At 46.4% G+C, this 23222-nt stretch overlaps 1 protein-coding gene across 1 annotated transcript in view; it reads left to right on the plus strand.

Moving 5' to 3' along the window:
- Positions 1-23222, plus strand: part of LOC309552893 (phospholipid scramblase 3-like) — a gene marked incomplete at its 3' end in the record, with an annotated part of 205367 nt that overhangs the window by 45727 nt on the left and 136418 nt on the right. The window contains exons 3-4 of the mRNA XM_082253801.1: positions 316-416; positions 13475-13502. Coding sequence (XP_082109927.1) covers positions 316-416; positions 13475-13502 — 129 coding nt within the window. The remainder of the gene's footprint in view (positions 1-315; positions 417-13474; positions 13503-23222) is intronic.

The raw sequence follows: 23222 nt of genomic DNA on the forward strand, positions 1-23222 counted from the left end.
GACGTCACATGTCCCGGCATTAGACCAGTGTGCTATCCATCATAGGAGGCTGGACTGCCAATGGATCAAGTGTCCCCATTGAAAGATTTCCCCTTTATTCTTCTTCTGGTGACAGGTGTCAAATTTTAATTTCCCATCACTTTCTGACAATGGCCGCCAGAACGAATAAATATTGAATCTCCTCAGCAGGGACACAGCTGTAAAAACTTGACAGAGTTTCTAACCCTTCCATACTAGGTTGTGTGTAACTCTTTTTGCACCAAAAAAACCTCGAATACTTGAATAGTATTTTTTATTTTTTTGTTGTTGTTACAGGATATCTTGCACCTATCCAGTCTCAGCCGCTATGGGAAAATGGCTCCTCCTTCTCCAAACCGACCGCTATGGTGCCGCCAGGACTGGAGTGTCTTGTAGAGGTCGGTAATACAGCAGCCTATACAGTATGAGTGGTGGTGGTGGGGGGGGGGGGTGGCACAGCTGAAATCTCTTTGTTTGCACAGGCTCTACTAATTAATGGAACCCTGACATACAGTATACAGTATATATGATGCAGTCTGTCTCTAGTATTACACAGCAGATGATGGTTTTCAATTTTGAAAAACAAAAATAAATACATTTTTTACTTTCTGCTATAAAACACATCCAATAAATACAATTAAAAAATCGAATTTCTTCATCAATTTAGGCCAATTTGTATTCTTCTACCTATTTTTGGTAAAAAAAAAAATCCCAATAAACGTATATTGATTGGTTTGCGCAAAAGTTATCGCATCAACAGACTAGGGGAAAGATTTATGGCATTTGTATTTATTTATTTTTTACTAGTTATGACGGCAATCAGCGATTTTTAATGGGACTGCGACATTGCGGTGGACAAATCGGACCCCTAACTGACACTTTTTGGGGACCAGTGGCATTATTACAGTCAGGATTATTACAGAGGGGTTCCCATTGCCTTCCATAGATCAGCCCTTATTTACCTGCCTGAAGGAAATCAAAGACCTTGCAGACTTCTATTTACTACTCATGGGCCTTTCCTTATTAGACATGTGCGATTCGCTTAGTTACGAATCAAAATTTGGAAAAATGTTTGTTATTTGGAGATTCGGATGTATACAAATCTGTGAAATTTGAAGAAATTAAAACAAAATGCCAAATTCATTCGTATTCATTCAGATGACATGATGCAATAGTTTGAGCCTTTTGTTAATGTTTGAGTGCCGGATCACGGTGGTGCGATGCCAGACGCATTGCTGTGCCGACCACATGCAATGTCTGTGCGATTTTTATTTTTTGTGCTATAAACAAAAAACCACCGACAATTTTGGAAAAAAAAAAAAAACATAATTTATTACTTTCTGCTATAAAACACATCCAATAAAAATTTTTTAAAAATCTAATTGTTTCACAGTTTAGGCCAATATGTATTCTGCTACATGTTTTTGGTAAAAAAAAAACAACAACACAATAAGTGTATATTGATTGGTTTGTGCAAAAGTTATAGCGTCTACAAACTATAGGATATTTATATGGCATTTTTAGTTATTTATTTTTTTACTAGTAATGGCGGCGATCAACGATTTTTAGCGTAACTGCGATTTTGCGGCAGACAAACGGGACACCTAACTGACACTCTTTTGGGGACCAGTGACATTATTACAGTGATCAGTGCTAAAAATATGCACTGACACTGCACTAATGACACTGGCAGGGAATGGGTTAACATCAGGGCCGATAAACCGGTTAAATGTGTCCCTATGGGGTGCTTTCTAACTGTGTGGGGGATGGTCTGACTGGGAGAAGACAGATATCCGTGTTCCTGTTTAGCAGGAACACAAGATCTCTATCTTCTCCCCTGAGAGAACAGCGATCTGCCCTGTTTACATAGGCAGACCGCCATTCTGCCACTCTTGGGAACGATCGGCGGGTCCTTGCGGACATCGGGTCCCCCTGACTCGTTGATTGGCTGCCCCTTAGGGTGACCACTTTTCCAGACTGCCATTCAGGGACACCCCCCCCCCCTCCCCCCGACAACACCCCCGCCCAAAAAAGAAAAGATGATTTTTTTATACTTTTTTTGCCAATTAGTTAAAACAGGTTGTTTACAATGTGCACCTGCTTTAACTAAGTCCTCTTCTGTCTCCTGGGATGATTGAGGCGTGGACATCCCAGGACACAGTGGGGCCTCGGCCTAGGCCAGATTTGGAAAAGTTTAAGGTAAATATTCCTGTCAAATTTCTATTGTGACTTGGACAGCAGGACCAGAATTGAGGGGACCCGTTGTCACCATGACAAAAATGCACAGATGGTTAAAATAAACATTTTACTAGAAGAAAAAAAAAAAAAAACAGTTGTGTCCCCACTGGAGGTTTTTATCTATCACTTCCTATCGTAAGTAGCCATTGGAGGTCATCCAACATGGCAGCAATGATTGCACAGGAACTCTTGGGGCTTAAAAATTGTACAAGCGGGTCACTACAGAGGTTCTTGTTAACAAATCTTTTTGCCATGCGTCCCTTATAAATGCAGACATCGCATCCAAGAAGTGTGATTTACCTCATACATATTTACAGGCGGATGTCACCCTGGAAAGCAGCGCCTTTGATTTACCGTTATAATTCAGCTGATAAGAAAGTTATGCGCACAGAGGTGGCAGGCATTCCAGCAATGAGCAGATACGGCGAGCAGAAGGAGAGCGGCTGGAGCCCTGGGAACTCGCAGCACACATGCAGAGCCGGCTGACGTCACCGTCCACCTCTGCTCACTGCTCTCCTATTGGCTCGAATTGCAGGCAGCCCGCCCTCTAATGGTACACACAGCCCAGCCCAGCCATGACGAGCCATCCTCCCTCATCCAGCCGCTGACTGACTCGGACATGATACACAGACAGTCAGTTCGGCGGACATTCCGGGACACTGCATTGTCCCGTAATGAGGGTGACCGGGACCCGGGACAGACACCCCAAAAACGGGATTGTCCCGGGCGATCCGGGACACGTGGTCACCTTACTGCCCCTGTGTCCAATCACAGTGGGAGCAGGTCTCCAGTGGTGCACGCCCCAGACCAGGAAGAGGAAGCGATGTACAGGTACGTCGCTTTGCGCAGCTGGGTCGTCCTGCGGCAGTAAATGTGCGGTGGGCGCTCCAGAAGCAGCTAATGAATTAATTAAAAACTAAAGAAAACCAATTTTTCCGTCGAGCACATCTCCACATCCCTTGATAATTGTCAGAGAAACAGCCATGCTGCAACTGGCGACTCTGCCAGTACTTCCAATGGCCGCAATGGACTCAGGCCATAGACTCATTGTCAGTGGAATGGCTGTGCTGCAAATTGGCAACTTTGTCAGTACTTCCCATGGCCGCAATGGACTCAGGCCATAGACTAATTCACTGGCCTATAAAAGGGCTCTGCTCAGCCCATCAGATTGCTGGATTGTCTTCAGCTCTTCCTGTTTCCTGTGCATTGCTACTTCCTGGATTCCAGTTTGACCCGGCTTGTACCTGACCTGTCTGCTCTCCCTCCTGGCTTTGACCCTCGGCTTCGTCTGACCATCCCTGCTCCAGTTTGGCTCTCCCGTTATCTGATCTCGGCTTGGCTCACGGACTTGCTTTCTGTCTACCTGCTCTCCAGTACCTGATCTTGGCTTCCCCACGGACTTGTCTGCTTCTGGCTTCCCTACTATACCTTTGGCTTGCACCTGTTGCAGCTTCCTGTGTTTGACCCCCGGCCAGTCTTACACCTACTGCCTGGTTGTTCCTGGTTCCTCCTTGGACTGTCCGGTGTATTCCTGCCCAGCACTCTGCTAGAGACCGCCTGTCTACCATCAGGACCCTGCCGGCAACCAGTGCTTCTGTGGGCGCTACACCCTCTGTCTCAACCCCAGGAGTGTGCCGCACTCAGCCGCAAGGGGAGCCCTCTCTGCATCTCGGCCTCGGATCAGGTACGTGACAGTACAATCCAGCCATGTCAGAGGCCGACAGAGGTGCTTCCCCAATTGAGGCTTTGTGCCAGCAAGTCACCACCCTCACTCAGGCAGTGCAAAGACTCCAGGAGGGTTATTTCCAGTTGGAAGGTCGCCTGCAACACCTGACCGTTTTGCCTACAGACTCCAATCAATCGCCTGCCAGCACCTCTTCATCCCCGTTACCACAAGGACACGCTAGCTCCGCCCACTCCATGCTAGTCCTGCCTCCTGAACCATGAGTACCCACGCCTGAGCGATTTTCTGGATATCGAAAGAAGTTCAGGGCCTTTAAGAACGCCTGCTTGCTATACTTGGCCTTGCAACCCCGGACCTTTTCTCTGGACTCTGTGAAAGTGGGGTTCATCATCTCTTTGCTGTCTGAAGAACCCCAAACCTGGGCTCATAACTTAATGGAACAGAAGAGCCCTGTTCTGGACTCTGTGGACACATTATTTGAGGCTATGGCTCAGCTTTACGATGACCCCCAGCGCACGGCCACCGCAGAGGTCGCCCTACACTCCCTGCTACAGGGCAAGCGCCCAGTGGAGGACTACACGGTTGAATTCCGTAAATGGTCTGCTGACACTGATTGGAATGAGGCTGCTGTCAAGTATCAGTTTCGCCAAGGACTTTCTGAGACATTAAAAGATGAGCTGGCTCGAGTGGAGACCCCCGCTACCCTTGAGGGTCTCGTACAACTCGCCATTCAACTTGATAGACGTCTGCGGGAGTGACGCTCGGAGCGTCTCCAAACATTCCGGCCTACCTGGATGCTTCCCAAGATCTCTTCTGCTCCACCTGCACCTCCGGTCTCTTCCCCCATGGCAGCATCTGAAGGGGAACCTATGCAGCTGGGCCTGGTCTGTTCCTCCCTGACTCCTGATGAGTGACTACGATGTCGGCAGGCCAACTTATGCCTCTACTGCGGCGAGGCTGGACATTTTCTTCGGAAATGCCCCGTGAGACCCAGTAAGCCTTACTCTCAGCCCCCATTTAACTGCCGAGTTTCTGAGCTTTCGCTCTCTCACCTTATTCTCCCGGTCTCCTTACAAGTGGCAGAAGGGGAGGTCCAACTTCGAGCCATCGTTGACTCTGGGGCCTGCAGCTGTTTTCTGGACATTTCTTTGGCCAAGAGAATCCATATTCCTCTTATCCCTAAGACACAAAGGCTCGAGGTCCATCTCGCCGATGGGTCCCTACCCAGTTCCGGACCAGTTATCCTAGAGACTGGACCCATCCTCACCACAGCAGACTCCGGTCATCAGGAGTTCATCCGTTTTGATGCCATTTGTTCCCCCATGTTTCCCGTCATACTGGGACTTCCTTGGCTGCAAGCCCATAACCCCCAAATCGATTGGGCCAAGAAGGAACTCAACTTTTCTTCTGCCTACTGTCAGCAGCATTGCTTCCCTCAAAGACCTAGTGGGCCTGCTAGTTGCTTGTCTGTTCAACCAACACCTGAGCCACTCCTGGATATCCCACCTGCTTACCAGGACTTCAGGGACGTCTTTGACAAGAAAAAACCCGAGGTCCTTCCTCCCCATCGGCCTTACGATTGCCCTATAGAAATGCTTCCCGGAGCCGAGATCCCGTTTGGAAGGATATTTCCCCTTTCTGAAAAGGAACTGGAGGCCCTACGGGTCTATATCGATGAAAATTTAAAAAAAGGGGTTTATTCGCCCATCTTCTCCTGCAGGTGCTGGTATATTCTTTGTGGAAAAGAAAGATGGCACCTTGAGACCCTGTGTGGACTATAGAGAGCTGAATAAGGTCACTATCAAAAACCGGTATCCGCTCCCCCTTGTACCCGAACTCTTCCAGAGGTTCCGGACCGCCCAGCTCTTTACCAAGTTAGACCTGCGGGGAGCTTATAACCTTGTCCGGATACGGGAGGGAGATGAGTGGAAGACCGCATTCAGAACTCGTTTTGGACATTATGAATACCTCGTCATGCCCTTCGGCCTGTGTAACGCCCCAGCCACATTCCAGCACCTGGTAAATGATATCTTTCGGGAGTTTCTTGACCACTTCGTCATCGTATATCTTGACGATATCCTCATTTTTTCTGCCTCACTGGAACTCCTTTGGGTTCACGTTAAAAAAGTCCTTTCTACCTTGAGAAAACACGGACTCTATGCCAAGGCGGAGAAGTGTGACTTTGAAAAGGGGTCCATTCAGTTTTTGGGACTCATTATTTCCACCGATGGGATCGCTATGGATCAACAAAAAGTGAAAGCGATCCTAGATTGGCCTGCTCCTTGTGACAAGAAAGGTGTTCAGAGATTCGTGGGCTTTGCTAATTTTTACAGGCGTTTTGTGAAAAATGTTTCTTCCATCATCTCCCCCATCACCCAGTTAACCCGCCATCAGTCCCGCTTTCTGTGGTCTCAGGAGGCCCAATTGGCATTTGACAAATTTAAACAGCTGTTTATTTCTGCACCTGTCCTACAACACCCTGATCTGGCTCTGCCCTATGTGTTGGAGGTCGATGCCTCGGAAGTGGCCACCGGGGCAATCCTGTCGCAACGTCAAGGGCCCAAATCTCTCCTCCATCCTGTGGCCTTCTTTTCTAGGAAAATGTCACCTACAGAAAAGAATTATGACGTTGGCGACCGAGAACTGATGGCCATTAAATTTGCACTAGAAGAGTGGAGATATCTATTGGAAGGAGCCACTCATCCTATTATGATCTTCACGGACCACAAAAACTTGGAGTACCTCAGGACTGCCAAACGGCTGAGACCCAGACAAGCCCGATGGGCGCTGTTTTTCTCCGGGTTTAACTTCCATATTTCTTATCGACCTGGCTCCAAGAATGGGAAAGCAGATGCTCTCTCCCGGATGTTTCCAGATACCCCAGAAACAGCAGAACCTGATACCATCCTTTCTGCCCATAATTTTCTCCTTATCCAGCCTGACCTGATGACGGCAATCCGACAGGCCTCAGCCCTTTGCTTGGATCCTGAAGTACCCTCCCTGAAAAAACAGGAAGGGTTGCTGTGGCATCAGGATAAAATCTTTGTCCCTCCCCAAGTAAGACCTCAAGTTCTTAAAATATTTCATGACAGTAAACTTGCTGGGCATTTTGGGGTGCGGAAGACCTCGGAGCTTATCCAACGCTCTTTTTGGTGGCCCAACCTTGGGCAGGATTGCAAGGATTACATCAGCTCTTGTACCATCTGCCAACGTAACAAGGGGTCAAGTACCAAGACTTGGGGTTTGCTAAGACCACTTGTAAGATTCTGGTACCTCCGGTACCCTTAATCACCACTTTCTCTGTAATGCGTCCCACCTTTCTCTTCAGGTGGTACGCATATACCTTTAAGAACGATGATGTCACTGCTGAGCGCCGCAGAGCGGCTATTTCAACCGCCGGCGGTCTCACTCACATTGTTTGTTCAACCGCATGGTTGGTTCGATCAAGCCATGCCTGAAGCAGCCATACCTGATGTTACTCGCTCATGTATCTCGCTACCTGGACTTGTTTCACTCACTGATCTTGTATCTCGCTACCCGATCACTCTTGGAATACTGCTTCTACTTATGGCTATCTCACCCTGCTTACCTGCCTTGTATCCACATGCTTTCAAGCCTGTCTCTCGATCGGAACCTCCAGCTATTCCCTTTACCTGGAGCAGACCGGAACCTCGCTACTGATCCCTGTATCTCGCTACCGGATCATTCCTTATCTACTGGACCTCTCTAAACTACTAACATTACAAGTGATAAGTACCCCGCAGGGGAACCCTCCATAACCTTATTGCACTATCTACCTATGCACATTAAGGACTGTTACTACCTATCCATACTATCCTATCATCTGCACTGTTACATAGATTGCTAGCTCTTGAGCCTACTACCATCTATCATCTGCACTGCTGCATAGATTGCTAGCTCTCCTGTCTACTACTATCTATCCTTGCACTGGGTTAGTCTATCCTGTATTTGTCATCTGCTGTCCTCACCACCTGTTAGCATACTCGATACTAACCTATCTGCATTCCTAAATACCATCTTGAACTCTCCTATACAAACCTATCAAGTGATTACCATCCTTGTCACTGTTCACACCTGTCCCTTCAGCACATCACCTTCATACTATCATATACATCCTATCACTCCAGGAACATCTCATTGAGTGTGTATATATCTGTATGTTGAAGCTGACAGGCCCACGGTGATGAGTCCTGGAGAGTTGGATCTGGTATTCAACACATCTCTACATGACTACTGAGTGGAGATTTTGCAGCTGCAAATCCAGCCTATACTAAAAACGCAGGAGCGTTACACCACTTCCCATTCCTGAGCAACCCTGGAAAAAGATATCTATGGACTTTATTGTTGAACTACCCCCTTCAGAAGGATTTTCCACCATCTTGGTGGTAGTGGATCGCCTTTCCAAAATGGCCCATTTTCTACCCATGGTTGGCACACCTTCAGCCCTGGACACAGCCAACATATTCATAAGGGAGATAGTCAGGCTACATGGCCTTCCAGACAACATTATCTCAGATAGAGGAGTGCAATTTACCTCCAGGTTCTGGAGGGATCTCTGTAAATCCCTGTCCATTGAAGTTTCTCTTTCTTCTGCATACCATCCTCAGAGCAATGGGCAAACAGAGAGGACTAATCAAACTCTAGAACAATACTTACGATGCTTTTGCACCTGTTCCCAAGACGACTGGGTCTCGCTCCTCCCCTGTGCGGAATTTGCTTACAACAATTCTCTTCATGCATCCACCAACCAGTCCCCTTTCTAGGCAAATTATGGATTTCATCCCTCCTTTCTGCCTAACACCCTTCCGGAAGCATCAGTTCCTGCTGTCCAAGATCAGCTTCATTCAAACCAACTATCAAACCCTACAGGAAGCCATGCGTAAAGCCCAGGAGGACTATAAATGGTTTCATGACTGTAAAAGAAAGAAGGGTCAGAATCTCAAGATTGGAGACAAAGTCTGGCTGTCAGCCTTGAACCTTAAACTCTCATGCCCATCCAGGAAGCTCGGGCTCAGGTTCATTGGTCCATTTGAAGTCAAGAGGGTGATCAATCCTGTGGCTTTTGAGCTGGCACTTCCTGACTCCTTTAAGGTACACCCAGTTTCCCACATCTCCTTGCTCAAACCAGTTGTCCCCAGTCCATTTCCTGGGAGAGACGAGCTACCTCCACCTCCTGTCTCGATCGAAGGGGAGACGGAATTTGAGGTTGAGTCCATACTGGATTGCCGAAAGAAAGGGAGACAAACTCAGTATCTTATTAAATGGAAAGGTTACCCCCTGAAGACAATTCTTGGGAACCCGCTAGTAACCTGCATGCCCCCAGGCTGGTACAGGAATTCCACAGGAGATTCCCGGGAAGCGTAGCCCGGTTGGGCATCCGGAGGCTGCCCCTTGGGGGGGGGGGGGCACTGTCAGAGAAACAGCCATGCTGCAACTGGCGACTCTGCCAGTACTTCCAATGGCCGCAATGGACTCAGGCCATAGACTCATTGTCAGTGGAATGGCTGTGCTGCAAACTGGCAACTTTGCCAGTACTTCCCATGGCCGCAATGGACTCAGGCCATAGACTAATTCACTGGCCTATAAAAGGGCTCTGCTCAGCCCATCAGATTGCTGGATTGTCTTTAGCTCTTCCTGTTTCCTGTGCATTGCTACTTCCTGGATTCCAGTTTGACCCGGCTTGTTCCTGACCTGTCTGCTCTCCCTCCTGGCTTTGACCCTCGGCTTCGTTTGACCATCCCTGCTCCAGTTTGGCTCTCCCGTTATCTGACCTCGGCTTGGCTCACGGACTTGCTTCCTGTCTACCTGCTCTCCAGTACCTGATCTTGGCTTCCCCACGGACTTGTCTGCTTCTGGCTTCCCTACTATACCTTTGGCTTTCACCTGTTGCAGCTTCCTGTGTTTGACCCCTGGCCAGTCTTACACCTACTTCCTGCCCAGCACTCTGCTAGAGACCGCCTGTCTACCATCAGGACCCTGCCGGCAACCAGTGCTTCTGTGGGCGCTTCTGTCTCAACCCCAGGGGTGTGCCGCACTCAGCCGCAAGGGGAGCCCTCTCTGTATCTCGGCCTCGGATCAGGTACGTGACAATAATAGTCATCTTGGTCTCTGAATGAGTTGCTCCTCTTTGGCACACTCCAACAACCCTTAATCTGTTCCCATATTCTAGTTCAACCTTCCTCAACCTTTCCAACACAGAGGAACTCTTGAGTAGGGATGGCCTTGCGGTTCGCCCGGCGGTCGGTTCGCGGCCTCATTAGCAGCCCACTGATTTTGCAAACATATGGCGTTGTTTGCGGCGGCCTTATTAGTTTACATAGGGGAGAACTTTGACCCATGACCTCTGGCCAGAGTTTGCACAATTTGCAATTGAACTGTTGGCTTGCCCCCCGTCCAGTGTCCTGTCCGAAAGTACGTTCAGCGCAGCAGGGGGGATCGTGACCGATAAGCGCCCTTGCCTAACGCATGACAGTGTTGACTACCTCACATTTATAAAAACTAATGAGGCATGGATCTCTGAGGAATTCAACACATGTGACCAGTAGACCATGTTTCATTGAAATTCCTCATGACAGGCCACAAATATCTGCCAGACCGCCATCCACCCACATCAATTCATGGTCCTTGTCTTCGGTAAATACAGCGGCATTAAAAGGCATTTCATGTCCATTGAATGCCTAATTTTTGGGGCCTTTCATGACCGACAATTATTTTTTCGGTCAATGCCTAATGAACCTTCAGCCACAGAATACAACGTTCTTAGCTGTCAGGTAAACCCATGTGGGCTAATTTTTGGGGCCTTTTATGGCCGACACTTACTTATTTATCCTGTGAATGCCTAATGTACCTTCAGCCACAGAATACAACGTTCTTAGCTGTCAGGTAAACCCATGTGGGCTAATTTTTGGGGCCTGGAATGGCCGACACTTACTTATTTATCCTGTGAATGCCTAATGTACCTCCAACCACAGAATACAACGTTCTTTGCTGTCAGGTAAACGCATGTGGGCTAATTTTTGGGGCCTGGAATGGCCGACAGGTTTTCTTTACTGTTTTATGTTTGTTTTTTTATTGGTTGAGCCAAGTGGACTTGTGTCTTCTTTAAACCTGACTACCTATGTAAACCGTAAAAAAAACTGGCAGGGGTTATAACCCACCTTTGCTCTATCCAAAATGAAAAAAAAAAAAAACAATTGCCTATAGTTCTACTTTAATTCATGATGTTGTCACGTTATTTTGGATGCTTCAAACAACAAAGCAAAACTTCACTTTATCTGAGCACCACAAACCAAAAACACTATTTATTTCATCGTTATGCTTCAAAGTAAACTAGCATTTCTGGCTGTAACCAGCTTGAGTAAGAAAATATGATGCATGTAGCATTTACTTCTGCCCTTAGCTCAGGCATGCAAGCAGGAGGGCGTGCTTAGCGGTGAAAACTCCTCCTCATTTCCTCCCCTCCTGAAGACTCTTGGGATGGATAACATCTTTTCCCTAGGCCTGGAAACCAGAAAATAACTGAAGAAATGTAAAAAAATAAAAAATGATATACAAAGTACTTTCCTATTTACTAATGTAAGCAGCATAAGCATTAACCTCTTCCTGCCCGTGCTATAGCCGAAAGATGGCTACAGCGTGGGCCTAAATTGCCTGGAGCGTGTCAATGTACGTCCTCCCATGCATGTGCTGCCTGCACGCCCTCTACGGGGCATGGGCGGTACGCTCTGTGATCAGCCGAGTCTATGAGACTCGGCTGATCACAGATCGGAGTAGGGGGCCGATCCCAGCCCTTTACCATTTGTTCAGCTATCAGTCAATGACAGCTGATCAAGTGATGTAAGCAGAAGCCGGTAATGGCTTTTTTTTTCAGCGTGAGGAGAAAAAAAAAGCTGATTACCGGCTTGTGTAAACGGGACATTGGTCCCGCACATGGAAACCCATTGCTGCTAAGCAGTGCCCACCAGTGCCACTTACCAGTGCCCATCAGTACTGCTAAGCAGTGCCACCTTCCAGTGCCACTTATTAATGCCCACCAATGCCACCTATCAGTGCCCATCAGTGCTGCCAACCAGTGCCACCTATCAGTGCGGCCTACCAGAAGCTATCAGTGCCCATCAGTGTCACCTATCAGTGCACATCAGTGCCACCTATCAGTGCACTTCAGTGCCGTCTATCAGTGCCCTTTAGTGCCACCTATCAATACCTATCAGTGCAGCTTCATCAGTGCCTCCTGATCAGTGTCCACCAGTGCCGCCTCATCAGTGCCACCTATCAGTAAACATCAGTGCATCCTTATCAGTGCCACTTGCCAGTGCCCATCAGTACTGCTAAGCAGTGCCACCTTCTAGTGCCCACCAGTGCCACCTATCAATGCCCACCAATGCCACCTATCAGTGCCCATCAGTGCTGCCAATCAGTGCTTCATCATCAGTGCCACCTATCAGTGCTGCCTATCAGTTTCACCTACCAGAAGCTATCAGTGCCCATCAGTGTCAAATATCAGTGCACATCAGTGCCACCTATCAGTGCACTTCAGTGCCGTCTATCAGTGCCCTATCAATATTTAGTATTTAGTGCCACCTATCAATACCTATCATTGCAGCCTCATCAGTGCCTCCTGATCAGTGTCCACCAATGCCGCCTCATCAGTGCCACCTATCAGTGACCATCAGTGCATCCTTATCAGTGCCCATCAGTGAAGGAGAAAAATGACCTGTTTGGAAATGTTTATTAAAAATATGAAAACTGTTTTTTTGTTTTTCAAAATTTTGTGTCTTTTTTTGTTTGTTCAGCAAAAAACAAAAACCCCAGTAGTAATTAAATACCACCAAAAGAAATTTCTATTTGTGTGAAAAAGAAGGATAAAAATGTAATTTGGGTACAGTGTAGCATGACTTTTCGGCCTGGGCAGGAAGGGGGTTTAAGTGCCCAGTTTTGAGGTGGTAAAAAGAGTCAATGTTGGTTGAGAGAGTGAATGCGAATGATTTGGTGTCTCATTATAAATTATTTTGGGTTTGTTGAAATTAGTTTCTATTGTGATTTGGAGATTCAGATACATCCTAATCTTCGAATAAAAATTTTTTAAGTCGTAATGAAACGAATCGCACACGTCTACCAGAAACTCAGTAGACTTCACTAATGGAGTCCCTGAGAGACGGAAGAGTTACCCCTCCAGCATTTACCAAACACTAAAATACCAATTTTGGGAGACCATAAGAGCTGTTCTATCAAAGGCAGAAACATTTCATTATTGAAATTATATAAAGACATAAGAAGCCTGCGGTTTCTACAGACCACCTGAAGATATCTGGCACGTCAGCTTCGTATCTGCCACGTAGATAAAGCAAGAGACACTTTGAAGAAATAACAGTACATAAAACCACAGAAAATAAACAGGGAAGAAATAAAATAAAAATAAAATAACAAAATAATTAAATATAAAATAATTAAGTAATTAAATATAATTAAATATTAACATAAACTTTTTTTAACCCTTTTCTTTTTTACTTTCAGGTGGAAGAAGTGATATTAAAGGATAGAGGTAAGAGAAGTGAATGATTAGAGATCTTTATAGAGTTTCCTGTCCCTGGTTTTGGTCACTTTTTCTACAGTAACAGGAAACTCTTTATCTCCTAATGAGAGCAATATTTAGAGTTCTACATTTATTACAGGTTTTTAAATAGCACCAAGAACTTTTGTCGCACTTTACATTCACATCAGACTCTGCCCTCAAGCAGCTTACAATTTAAGGTCCCTACCTTACAAAGGCCAATTTAGACAGGAGCCAATTAACCTAGCAGTATGTCTTTGGAGGAAACTTCTATGCTGCTAACATTTTGTGAATCAGTACTGCTTGGATCTTGATGAAGGGGACATACCCCGAAAGCTTGTCCTGAAATTTTGTATGTTAGTGCAAATAAAAAAAGTATCACGGACAGTACTCAATTGTCTCGGAGGAAGCTTCTGAAAGCGCAGGGAGAATATGTGTAGTTTATCCTCCCTGCAAGGGTGGTGCTGTTCGGCAGACGCAGTTTAGAGAGGGCAGAGGACAAGGGAGATTTCAGGTTCCTCTGAGGCCTTCGTAGGTGTCATCAGGGGAGCAGCTGTCCACTTGGATTCCACTACCCTGGCTGACCACCACGGACCTCTTTGGTGTGGGCAGTGCTAATAAATAGCAATATTTATTAAAAATGTTTAATTTATTCATAAACAACCTAGAGCAGGCATGTCCAACCTGCGGCCCGGAAACCTCAGGCAATGCGGCCCACTGTCCCCTGACAATTTTGCTGGGGGGGAAGGAAGTCAGGTCGGGGGCACAGCCACAGCAGCTTCCAATTAACGGTAGGCAAAGGCTGCCTCAGAGGGGAGGGGAGCATGTGCAGTGTTTCTGACTCCTAACACCATGACCACTTCAAATCACTGAAGTGGCCATGGTGGTTAGAGTGTTCCTTTATTATCGCTCAGAAGAAGTAAACCTCTGTATACTGATTCCATTTAATTTCATCATCCTCTAGTTGTGTTAAATTAGTGCGGGGGGGCGTGGCGGCGTGGGAAGGGCACGGCGGCATTTTATTACTTATATACCTTAACTATAGTATATATTTAATATGCGGCCTGAGAAAATTTCTCTACACTCAATGTGGCCCAGAGAAGCCAAAAGGTTGGACACCCATGACCTAGAGCATGGGATAACCAGCACAATCTCTCTGTATTTGTGGACGATGCTAAGCTAAGCAGGTCAATATCTTCTATGCAGGATGTGGAAACCTTACAAGCAGACCTGAACAAAATAACGGGGTGGGCAACTACATGGCAGATGAGGTTTAATGATGAAAAATGTAAGGTAATGCACTTGGTTGTCAGAAATACGAACGCAAGCTACTCACTAGGGGCAGAACCTCTGGGGGGAATCTAAGATGGAAAAGGACCTGGGGGTCCTAGTGGACAACAAGCTTAGCAATGGCATGCAATGTCAAGCTGCTGCAAGCAAAGCCAATGGAATATTGGCATGTTCAATAAAGAGGATTCACTCCAGAGATAAAGAGATTATTCTCCCACTCTACAAGACTCTGGTCCGGCCACATCTGGAGTATGCCGTCCAGTTCTGGGCACCGGTCCTCAGGAAGGATGTGCTGGAACTGGAGAAAGTCCAGAGAAGGGCAACAAAAATAATTAGGGGAATGGAGGACATCAGCTATGAGGAAAGACTACAAGCACTGAACTTATTCTCTCTGGAGAAGAGACGATTGAGAGGGGATATGATATCAATGTACAAATACTGTACTGGTGACCCTAGCATAGGGAACACACTTTTCAGAGAATGGGAATTCAATGAGAAGTGGCCACTCACTAAAACTAGAAGAAAAGTGGTTTAACCGTTTAACAGTTCTTTACTGTAAGAGCAGTAAGGATGTGGAATTCTCTTCCACAAGCAGTCGTATCAGCGAGGAGCATCGATAGTTTCCAAAAACTATTAGACGGGCACCTTAACAACCACAACATACAGGGGTATACAATGTATGGTTAACAGCAAACACACGCACACACATCATAGGTTGAACTGGATGGACTGGTGTCTTTTTTCAACCTCACTAACTATGTAACTATGTAAGCTCATTGGGTTGGCATGCATTTGCCTAGTGGATAGGTCAGGGACAGAGCCCCCCCCCCCCCCCGGTGGTTAGGGGCAGATTGACTAGCGTAGGGAAAGGTTCCTGTGGAGGAAGGACAGAGTAGGGACCTAGGGCAGTAGCCCATCCTCATCAGGGGCCCCATTGCAGGCTTCCCCTCCAGCCCCCTTCCCTGTCAGATGCTGTTGGCTATCTACAGTGTGCACAGATATTCCTTGCCTAGCTCATTGTCTTGCCTAGCACACGGTGTGGCCGTGTCTGCAGATTCTGTTGTGTTGCCTCAGTTTTATCATGTTATTACACTTTACTGCATCAACTAGTCTCTGCGTGAGTTCTCTTCCCCTACACAAGCGAGGTCCATGCAGATTGCATTCCTGAACCACATTTGAAATGCGGACTCCAGTGCTACAAGGCAAAGGTGCTAACCACTAAACCACCGTGTTGCCTCTAAATTTAATCTAATAACAATTTTTTTCTTGGTTTCTGAAACTAGGATGGACAAGGGTGGTGACCAAAAGAAAAAGAGTCAAGGCAGATCTCCAGCCAAAAATAAAAACAAAAAAAAAAATACATAGCCCCTTTAGAAATAATAAAAAAAAGCAGCCTTTGCGGCAATGCTCACCTTCAATTTAGAGCTGTCATCCGCAGAACTTCTTTTTCTGTTACAAGATGCCCTCAGTCTTTTGGGAAGAATGATGCTGGCAATCACTTCCTATGAGCCCAGCAGTGGCGGCTGGTGCTCAAAATTTTTGGGGGGGCGCAAACAGAAAAAATCGAATAGGCATTTCTTTGCGGCAAAAAACGCGGCAAAAAAAATTGCATGACTTTGAGGTCACAAAAGTGTGAAAGGGGCCTTCAGTAATCAAAGTATAGTGTGCCCCCATCAATGCGGAGTTACTACAGTGTGCCCCCATTCAATGCAGTTACTACAGCCTGCCCCCATTCAATGCCGAGCTACTACAGCGTGCCCCCATTCAATGCAGAGTTACTACAGCGTGCCCCCATTCAATGCAGAGTTACTACAGCGTACCCCCATTCAATGCAGAGTTAGCACAGCATGCCCCCATTCAATGCAGAGTTACTACAGCGTGCCCCCATTCAATGCAGAGTTACCACAGCATGCCCCCATTCAATGCAGAGTTACCACAGCATGCCCCCATTCAATTCAGTGACCAGCATGCCCCCCATCAATGCAGTGACCAGCGTGCCGTGCCCCCATCAATGCAGTGACCAGCGTGTCGTGCCCCCATCAATGCAGTGACCAGCGTGTCGTGCCCCCATCAATGCAGTGACCAGCGTGCCATGCCCCCTTCAATGCAGTGACCAGCGTGCCGTGCCCCCATCAATGCAGTGACCAGCATGCCGTGCCCCCATCAATGCAGTGACCAGCTTGCTGTGCCCCCTTCAATGTGGTGACCAGCTTGCCGTGCCCCATTCAATGCAGTGGCCAGCTTGCCATGCCCCCTTCAATGCAGTGACCAGCTTGCTGTGCCCCCATCAATGCAGTGACCAGCGTGCCGTGCCCTCATCAATGCAGGGACCAGCGTACATGCCCCTTCAATGCAGAGACCAGCGTGCATGCGCGCGTGCCCCCTTCAATGCAGTGTGGGCCCCCCCGACACCAGTGCACTTACCTGGAGCCCTGGAGCAGCCGCGGCGGCTGCTTTTCTTCAGTCCCGGCGGCGGCTTCTCTTCAGTCCCGGCAGTGGCTTCTCCTCACTCCCTGGCGGCGCGTCTCCTCCAGTCCTCCCGCTCCCGCCTCCTCTTCGGCCAATGGCATGGGGCTTGCCTTGTGGCCAATCAGGAAACGCGTATCGGACGCGCTTCCTGATTGGCCAGGAGGAGGATCGGTGTGACAATAGCAAATTTTCATTCGCTATTGTCACACAATGAGTGGGCTCAGGGCGCACTGCTCTGCGCCCGGCTCCACCCTTTGCATCACCCTATTAGAGCCTCTGGCTCTAATCTGGTGATTTGAAAAAAAAAACCCATTAAGCTCCATGCGTCCGGCGCCCTGCATGCAGATTAGGGGGCCGGACACATGGATGGGGGGGGCGGCGCCCCTGGGCCCTCAATACACCGGCTGCCACTGGAGCCCAGGCTTCCATGGACCCACCCCCAGCCTGTGACTGGACAGTGAAAGAAGAAGCAACACAGTGATGTGCTGCTCTCTCTGTCACGATACTCTCTCCTCCTTCCAGCATGCTCCTGGTCAGCACACAATCTGATTGGTTCTTCCTCTCACACTCCAGCCCTGCTGTACAGGGGTTGATACCAGGTCCAATTTAGTAGAATTTTGCATGACGAAAAAAAAAATTTGTTTTAGATTCGTTGATCTAGTTATTTAGTTTAGTTAAATTCAGTTGATTCATTCAATTTGTATTCGGAGTTCGTATTCAGAATTCATTTTATGTCTTTTCAAATTTTCTTCGAATTTACGGATTTTTTGAATTCGAAATGTTCAAAATCAATAAATCTTGAATCGGTAGAATCTAAAAAGGTTTGATTTTTTTTTTTTTGTGTAGAATATGACAAAGTGAATAATTAAAAGAAAAATCTTCATCAGATGATTACAATGACTCTTTAAATCCTCTTTGGCTTAACAAAAACAGCATTAATTAAAAATGGTACGCTAATAACATACACAGTCTTTGATTTCAGAAATATGTTTACAGTTCCAATTTGACTGGAATTCAATGTAAAATTTGATTCGAAGTTCCCTTTCCGAATTTCTAAAATGCTGAATTTTCCGAAATTTCTGAATGCTTCTCACTGCCCAAACATTTATTTTACAAAAGAACGCACCATGTAAAAAATTGCCTATCCCCAGCGCTCCGGAGGATAATAAAATCATATATGAAGAATATCACAGTGCTGTAAGGAATGAAAGGTCCCTCTACTGTATTACCGATGAAAGTTCACATTCATAACTTCTAATATGTAATCTGAGATTGGTGGGTCATTGTTCACAACTCCATACCAAGGCTTATTGACTTACCAACTCCCAACTAACTCAATACCAAGACCTATTGACTTATCGGAATGGTCTATATCAGCCGTTCTCAAACTTTCCAACACAGAGGAACCCTTGAAATAACTTTCCAGGCACAGGGAACCCCTGTTATAATTTCCTCTATCTATAACTCATGATATATTAGTTTGATAGTCAATGGGAGGAATGCTCCTTACACTTGTGGTCATTGGGGATAATTACCCCCTTACCCTTAAAAACGTTATAGCCTCTGAGACCAACAACAAAGTACTAATGCGTTGGTACTTGGTCCCTTCCTGGATTGCTAAATATCTTCCATGTTACTCCCCAGCATGCTTCAGAGGTTGCCAAGACACCGACACACTCCTCCGTATTTGGTGGAGCTGCCCATTGGTCCAAGTATTTTGGACTGACATATTTGGCATCCTCTCTACTCTTATTGAGTCCACATTAGCCCCAGACCCAACCATAGCCCTACTTAACAAAAACCCCCCTAAGGTAACTCAAATACAATTTACAATACTCCTACAGATAACCACAGCCGCAAAACAAACCATCGGGAAGGTCTGGAAGACCCCTCACCTCACTATCACAGAAACCAAAAATAGTGTAACTAGGGCAATGATACATGCCAAAGTAGAAGCAGTTCTCCTTGATAAGGTCCATAAATTTGAACGCCTTTGGAAACCATGGATCGACCACCATCTTCCTTCTGATTTTGACAGCACCCTGCCACTACCTTAAACAATATTAAAGTCAACCTCAAATACCCACAGAAATCAATCATACCCCTCTTCCCCCTTTCCTCCGACGACCCCCATCTCTGCTTTTGAACCCATCTTCCCATACCACCCTTTTTCCATCTCTCACTCGCTATACACCCTCCTTCTTTTATATCCTTCTTTGTCCCTCCTACCAGTGTTGCCAATCGTCCGTATATTTATGGACAGCCCGTAAAATCAGGGCACTTTTCTCCTGCCCGTAAATGCCCGTAGCAGGAGAAAAGTGCCCGTGAAAAACGGCAGCGATCGGCTCGGTTCGGAACTGCGCATGTGCAGTTCCGGAAATGCCCGAGATGACCCGATCATTTCCTGTTTTCGGGCGGGCGGAGCCCTGGCCAGGGGGGTGGGTCTGGCTGCTGTCAGGACTCAGAAGATGTGAGTGCGGCACGCCTACTTGTGACAAGGCGCCGCTGAGTGCTGCTGATTGGATGTCATGGCGCATTTCCCACCACACCACCGCCAGGCGCCAGAATTTGAAAATGTGGAGCAAAGCTGAGCTTAGAGTTGAGCAGGCGGCCGCGGCGGCGGAATATGGAGCCTTGTGTCGTTGTGGTGGAGTCTGGAGAGGAGACAGTGTGACTGTGCTGCAGGACGGAGTCGGACACGGACAGCATCCATCCACAGTCACAGAGGGAGTCACGGACACCAGCTCAGGAAGGAACAGGTCGGTCAGATAAAGGCAGTCTTTGCTGTTCAGAGCTTCCTGTTCAGTTAATGCAGCAGATAGATTTATTTTGTGTAGATGGACCTGGGTTAATGTATGTTTCAGTCATTTTACTAAAAAGAATGTTTGCTCTGCCTCTGGCAAAGACAAATGTCAGAGCTGAAGACAATTTATTGTATTAGAAAGGAGCTTTTAAGCTACAATGTAAAACCATTTTCAGCAATCATTAGGCTTTTAAATTGGGAGAGTGGTTTAAGGGTGCCCAGAGAAGAACTTTAATTTAAAAGCCTAATGCTTGCTGAAAAATTGTTTTACATTCTAGCTTAAGCCTCCGTTTCCACTACCGCGGCTACGAAGTCGTGCTACTTCTAGCGCGACTTCGTAGTGTACGTTGTTTGCTGCTTTCAGTGCGACTTGTCCCTCATTATAGAGGGAAGTCGCACTGAAGTCGGCCCAAAAGTAGTGCACAAACTACTTTTGAAGTCGTCGCAACTCAAGTCGCGGCAGTGAAAACGGGCCGAATTGAAATCAATGGCTTTTGACTTGCTGTGCGACTTGACATGTGTCAAGTCGCACAGCAAGTCGCAATAGTGGAAACGAAGCCTAAAAGCTCCTTTGAGGAGAGAGCTCATCTCAGCAGAGCAGACTGGCTGAGGAGATTCACCTTTTGGGCCCCCCACCAGTCTCTTCTATTGCTGACTAAACCAAGACAATTTCATTAAACTTTTGTTTAACTTAAACACATTGCTAATAGCAGTATCTACATGTTTATAGTTTAATTATTCATATTTGCACGGTTTAGCACTGAAACCGGCTATTTTATGTACATTTTTGCAATGTCAGTAAAAAATTGGTGCCGTCCGTAAATTTTTGGCATTCTGCCAGTAAATTTTACTCCGGGGGGTTGGCAACACTGCCTCCTACCTCTGCTCTCTTCTTCTGGATGTAAACTCCTCAGTCTTATCCATTCTATCTGCTTACCTAGCTGTGATTGGACATTCCCATTCTAACTATACCCACCTAAGCTTAAGCCTACAATAATACAAGATGATCTCTCAGCATCCTAACCCATACCTAACCCAACTTATCAATTCCCTTCTGGTTGGCATACCTCTACACAGGTTTATCCCCCCTTCAATCCATCATGAACGCTGCCGCCAGACTCATCCACCTTACCAACCACTCAGTGTCCGCTGCTCCTCTCTGTCAAGCCCTCCACTGGCTTCCGCTCACCCAACAAATTAAATTCAAAATACTTACAGCATCTTACAAAGCAATCCACAGCCTAGCCCCCAGCTACATCACCAGCCTCATCTCAAAATACCAACCAAATCGCTCTCTTCGTTCCTCTCAAAACCTCCTGCTCTCTAGCCCCCTCGTCACCTCCTCCCATGCTCGCCTCCTGGACTTTTCCAGAGCCTCTCCAATCCTATGGAACTCCTTACCCTTATCTGTCCGATTATCTCCTACTCTATTAGCTTTTATACGATCTCTGAAAACCCTCCTCTTCAGAGAAGCCTATCCTACCAACACCTAACAAATGTACCTCCATTTTCTCCATCAACCCATCCCCCACGGTTATTGCCTTTTGTTTCACTTGACCCTCCCTTCTAGATTGTAAGCTCTAATGAGCAGGGCCCTCTAGTTTCTCCTGCTTTGAACTGTATTGTAACTGTATTGTCTTCCCTCACATTGTAAAGCGCTGCGCAAACTGTTGGCGCTATATAAATCCTGTATAATAATAATAAAAAATAATAATACTCAACATCGAGACCTTTAGACATCTATTTGCCTACCGAGATAGCAGCAACCTCGTTTGGAAACACTATTAAACGATTATTTACTACTAGAGACAAATACATTCTTGGACCCCATATACACGGTCACACCGAAATCTCCAAACCGATATAAAGCAAGTAATCACACAAAGCCTTTCTATACGCTACCATTTTCTCTTCATCTTGTTAATGTTATCTATGTTATGCATGTTCCAAAGGGCTGCATCCCTGTCTCAGCAATGTACATCTACATTTCCATTGCCTCTCCCAATTCAGGAGAAGCTTCTTTTCTATTACATCCTATTGTAACATTTTCTTTTAACCACTTAAGCCCCGGAAGATTTTACCCCCTTCCTGACCAGGGTTTTTTTTTTGCGATTTTTTACTGCGTGACTTTAACGGACAATTGCGCGGTCGTGCGACGCTGTACCTAAACAAATTTGACGTCCTTTTTTTCTCACAAACAGAGCTTTCTTTTGGTGGTATTTGATCACCTGTGAGCTTTTTACTTTTTGCGCTATAAACAAAAAAAGAGTGTAAATTTTGCAAAAATAACAATATTTTTCACATTTTTTATATGAAATTCCCCCCCAAAAAATGTAAAAATCAAAATTTTTTAACATTTTTGGCCAATTTGTTTTCTGCTACCTATGTTTGGTAAAAAAAATTGCAAAAAGCGTATTTTGATTGGTTTGCGCAAAAGTTATTGCGTTTACTAACAAAGGGAAAGATTTTTGTCATTTTTGGTGTTTTTTTTAACGCGTAATGGCGGCGATCTGCGATTTTTTTTGCGGTACTGCGACATTGCGGCGGACAGATCGGACCCTTGACTGACATTTTTGACACTTTTGGGGTTACCAGTGACATTACTGCAGTAATCAGTGCTATACATATGCACTGTTACTGCAAAATGACACTGGCAGGGAAGGGGTTAACTTTATTGGGGAGGGAGGGGTTAAGTGTGTCCCTAGGGGTGTGTTTTTTACTGTGATTGGCTGTGGCTACTAGTGTAGGAACAGTGATCAACGGTCCTACATAGTAGAACCGTATGATCACGGTTTCTACACAGGGGAGAATGACAGGCGGCTTGTTTACATCAGCCGCCTGACTTTCTCCCTCTGTACCGACGATCGGCGAGTGACCGGCGGACATCGGGTCACACGCACTGACTTCCCTGTGAACGAGCCGTGGCGGGCGTGCGCCCGCCCGCTATTGGCTCACAAGGAAGTGACAGGCGAGCGATGTAGATCTACGTCACTCTGCCTGGCCGGGGCTGACCGCCGCAGTAAATAGTCGTGCGGCGGTCGGCAACTGGTTAATAAAAAAATTGAATAAGGAAATATATCATTCTATGTGTAACACATCTATATAAAATATGAGTTTCACTTTTTGAATTGAATTACTGAAATGAACTA

This window comes from Pelophylax lessonae (assembly GCF_965119305.1).
Source record: "Pelophylax lessonae genome assembly, chromosome: 4".
NCBI classification, from domain to species: Eukaryota; Metazoa; Chordata; class Amphibia; order Anura; family Ranidae; genus Pelophylax; species Pelophylax lessonae.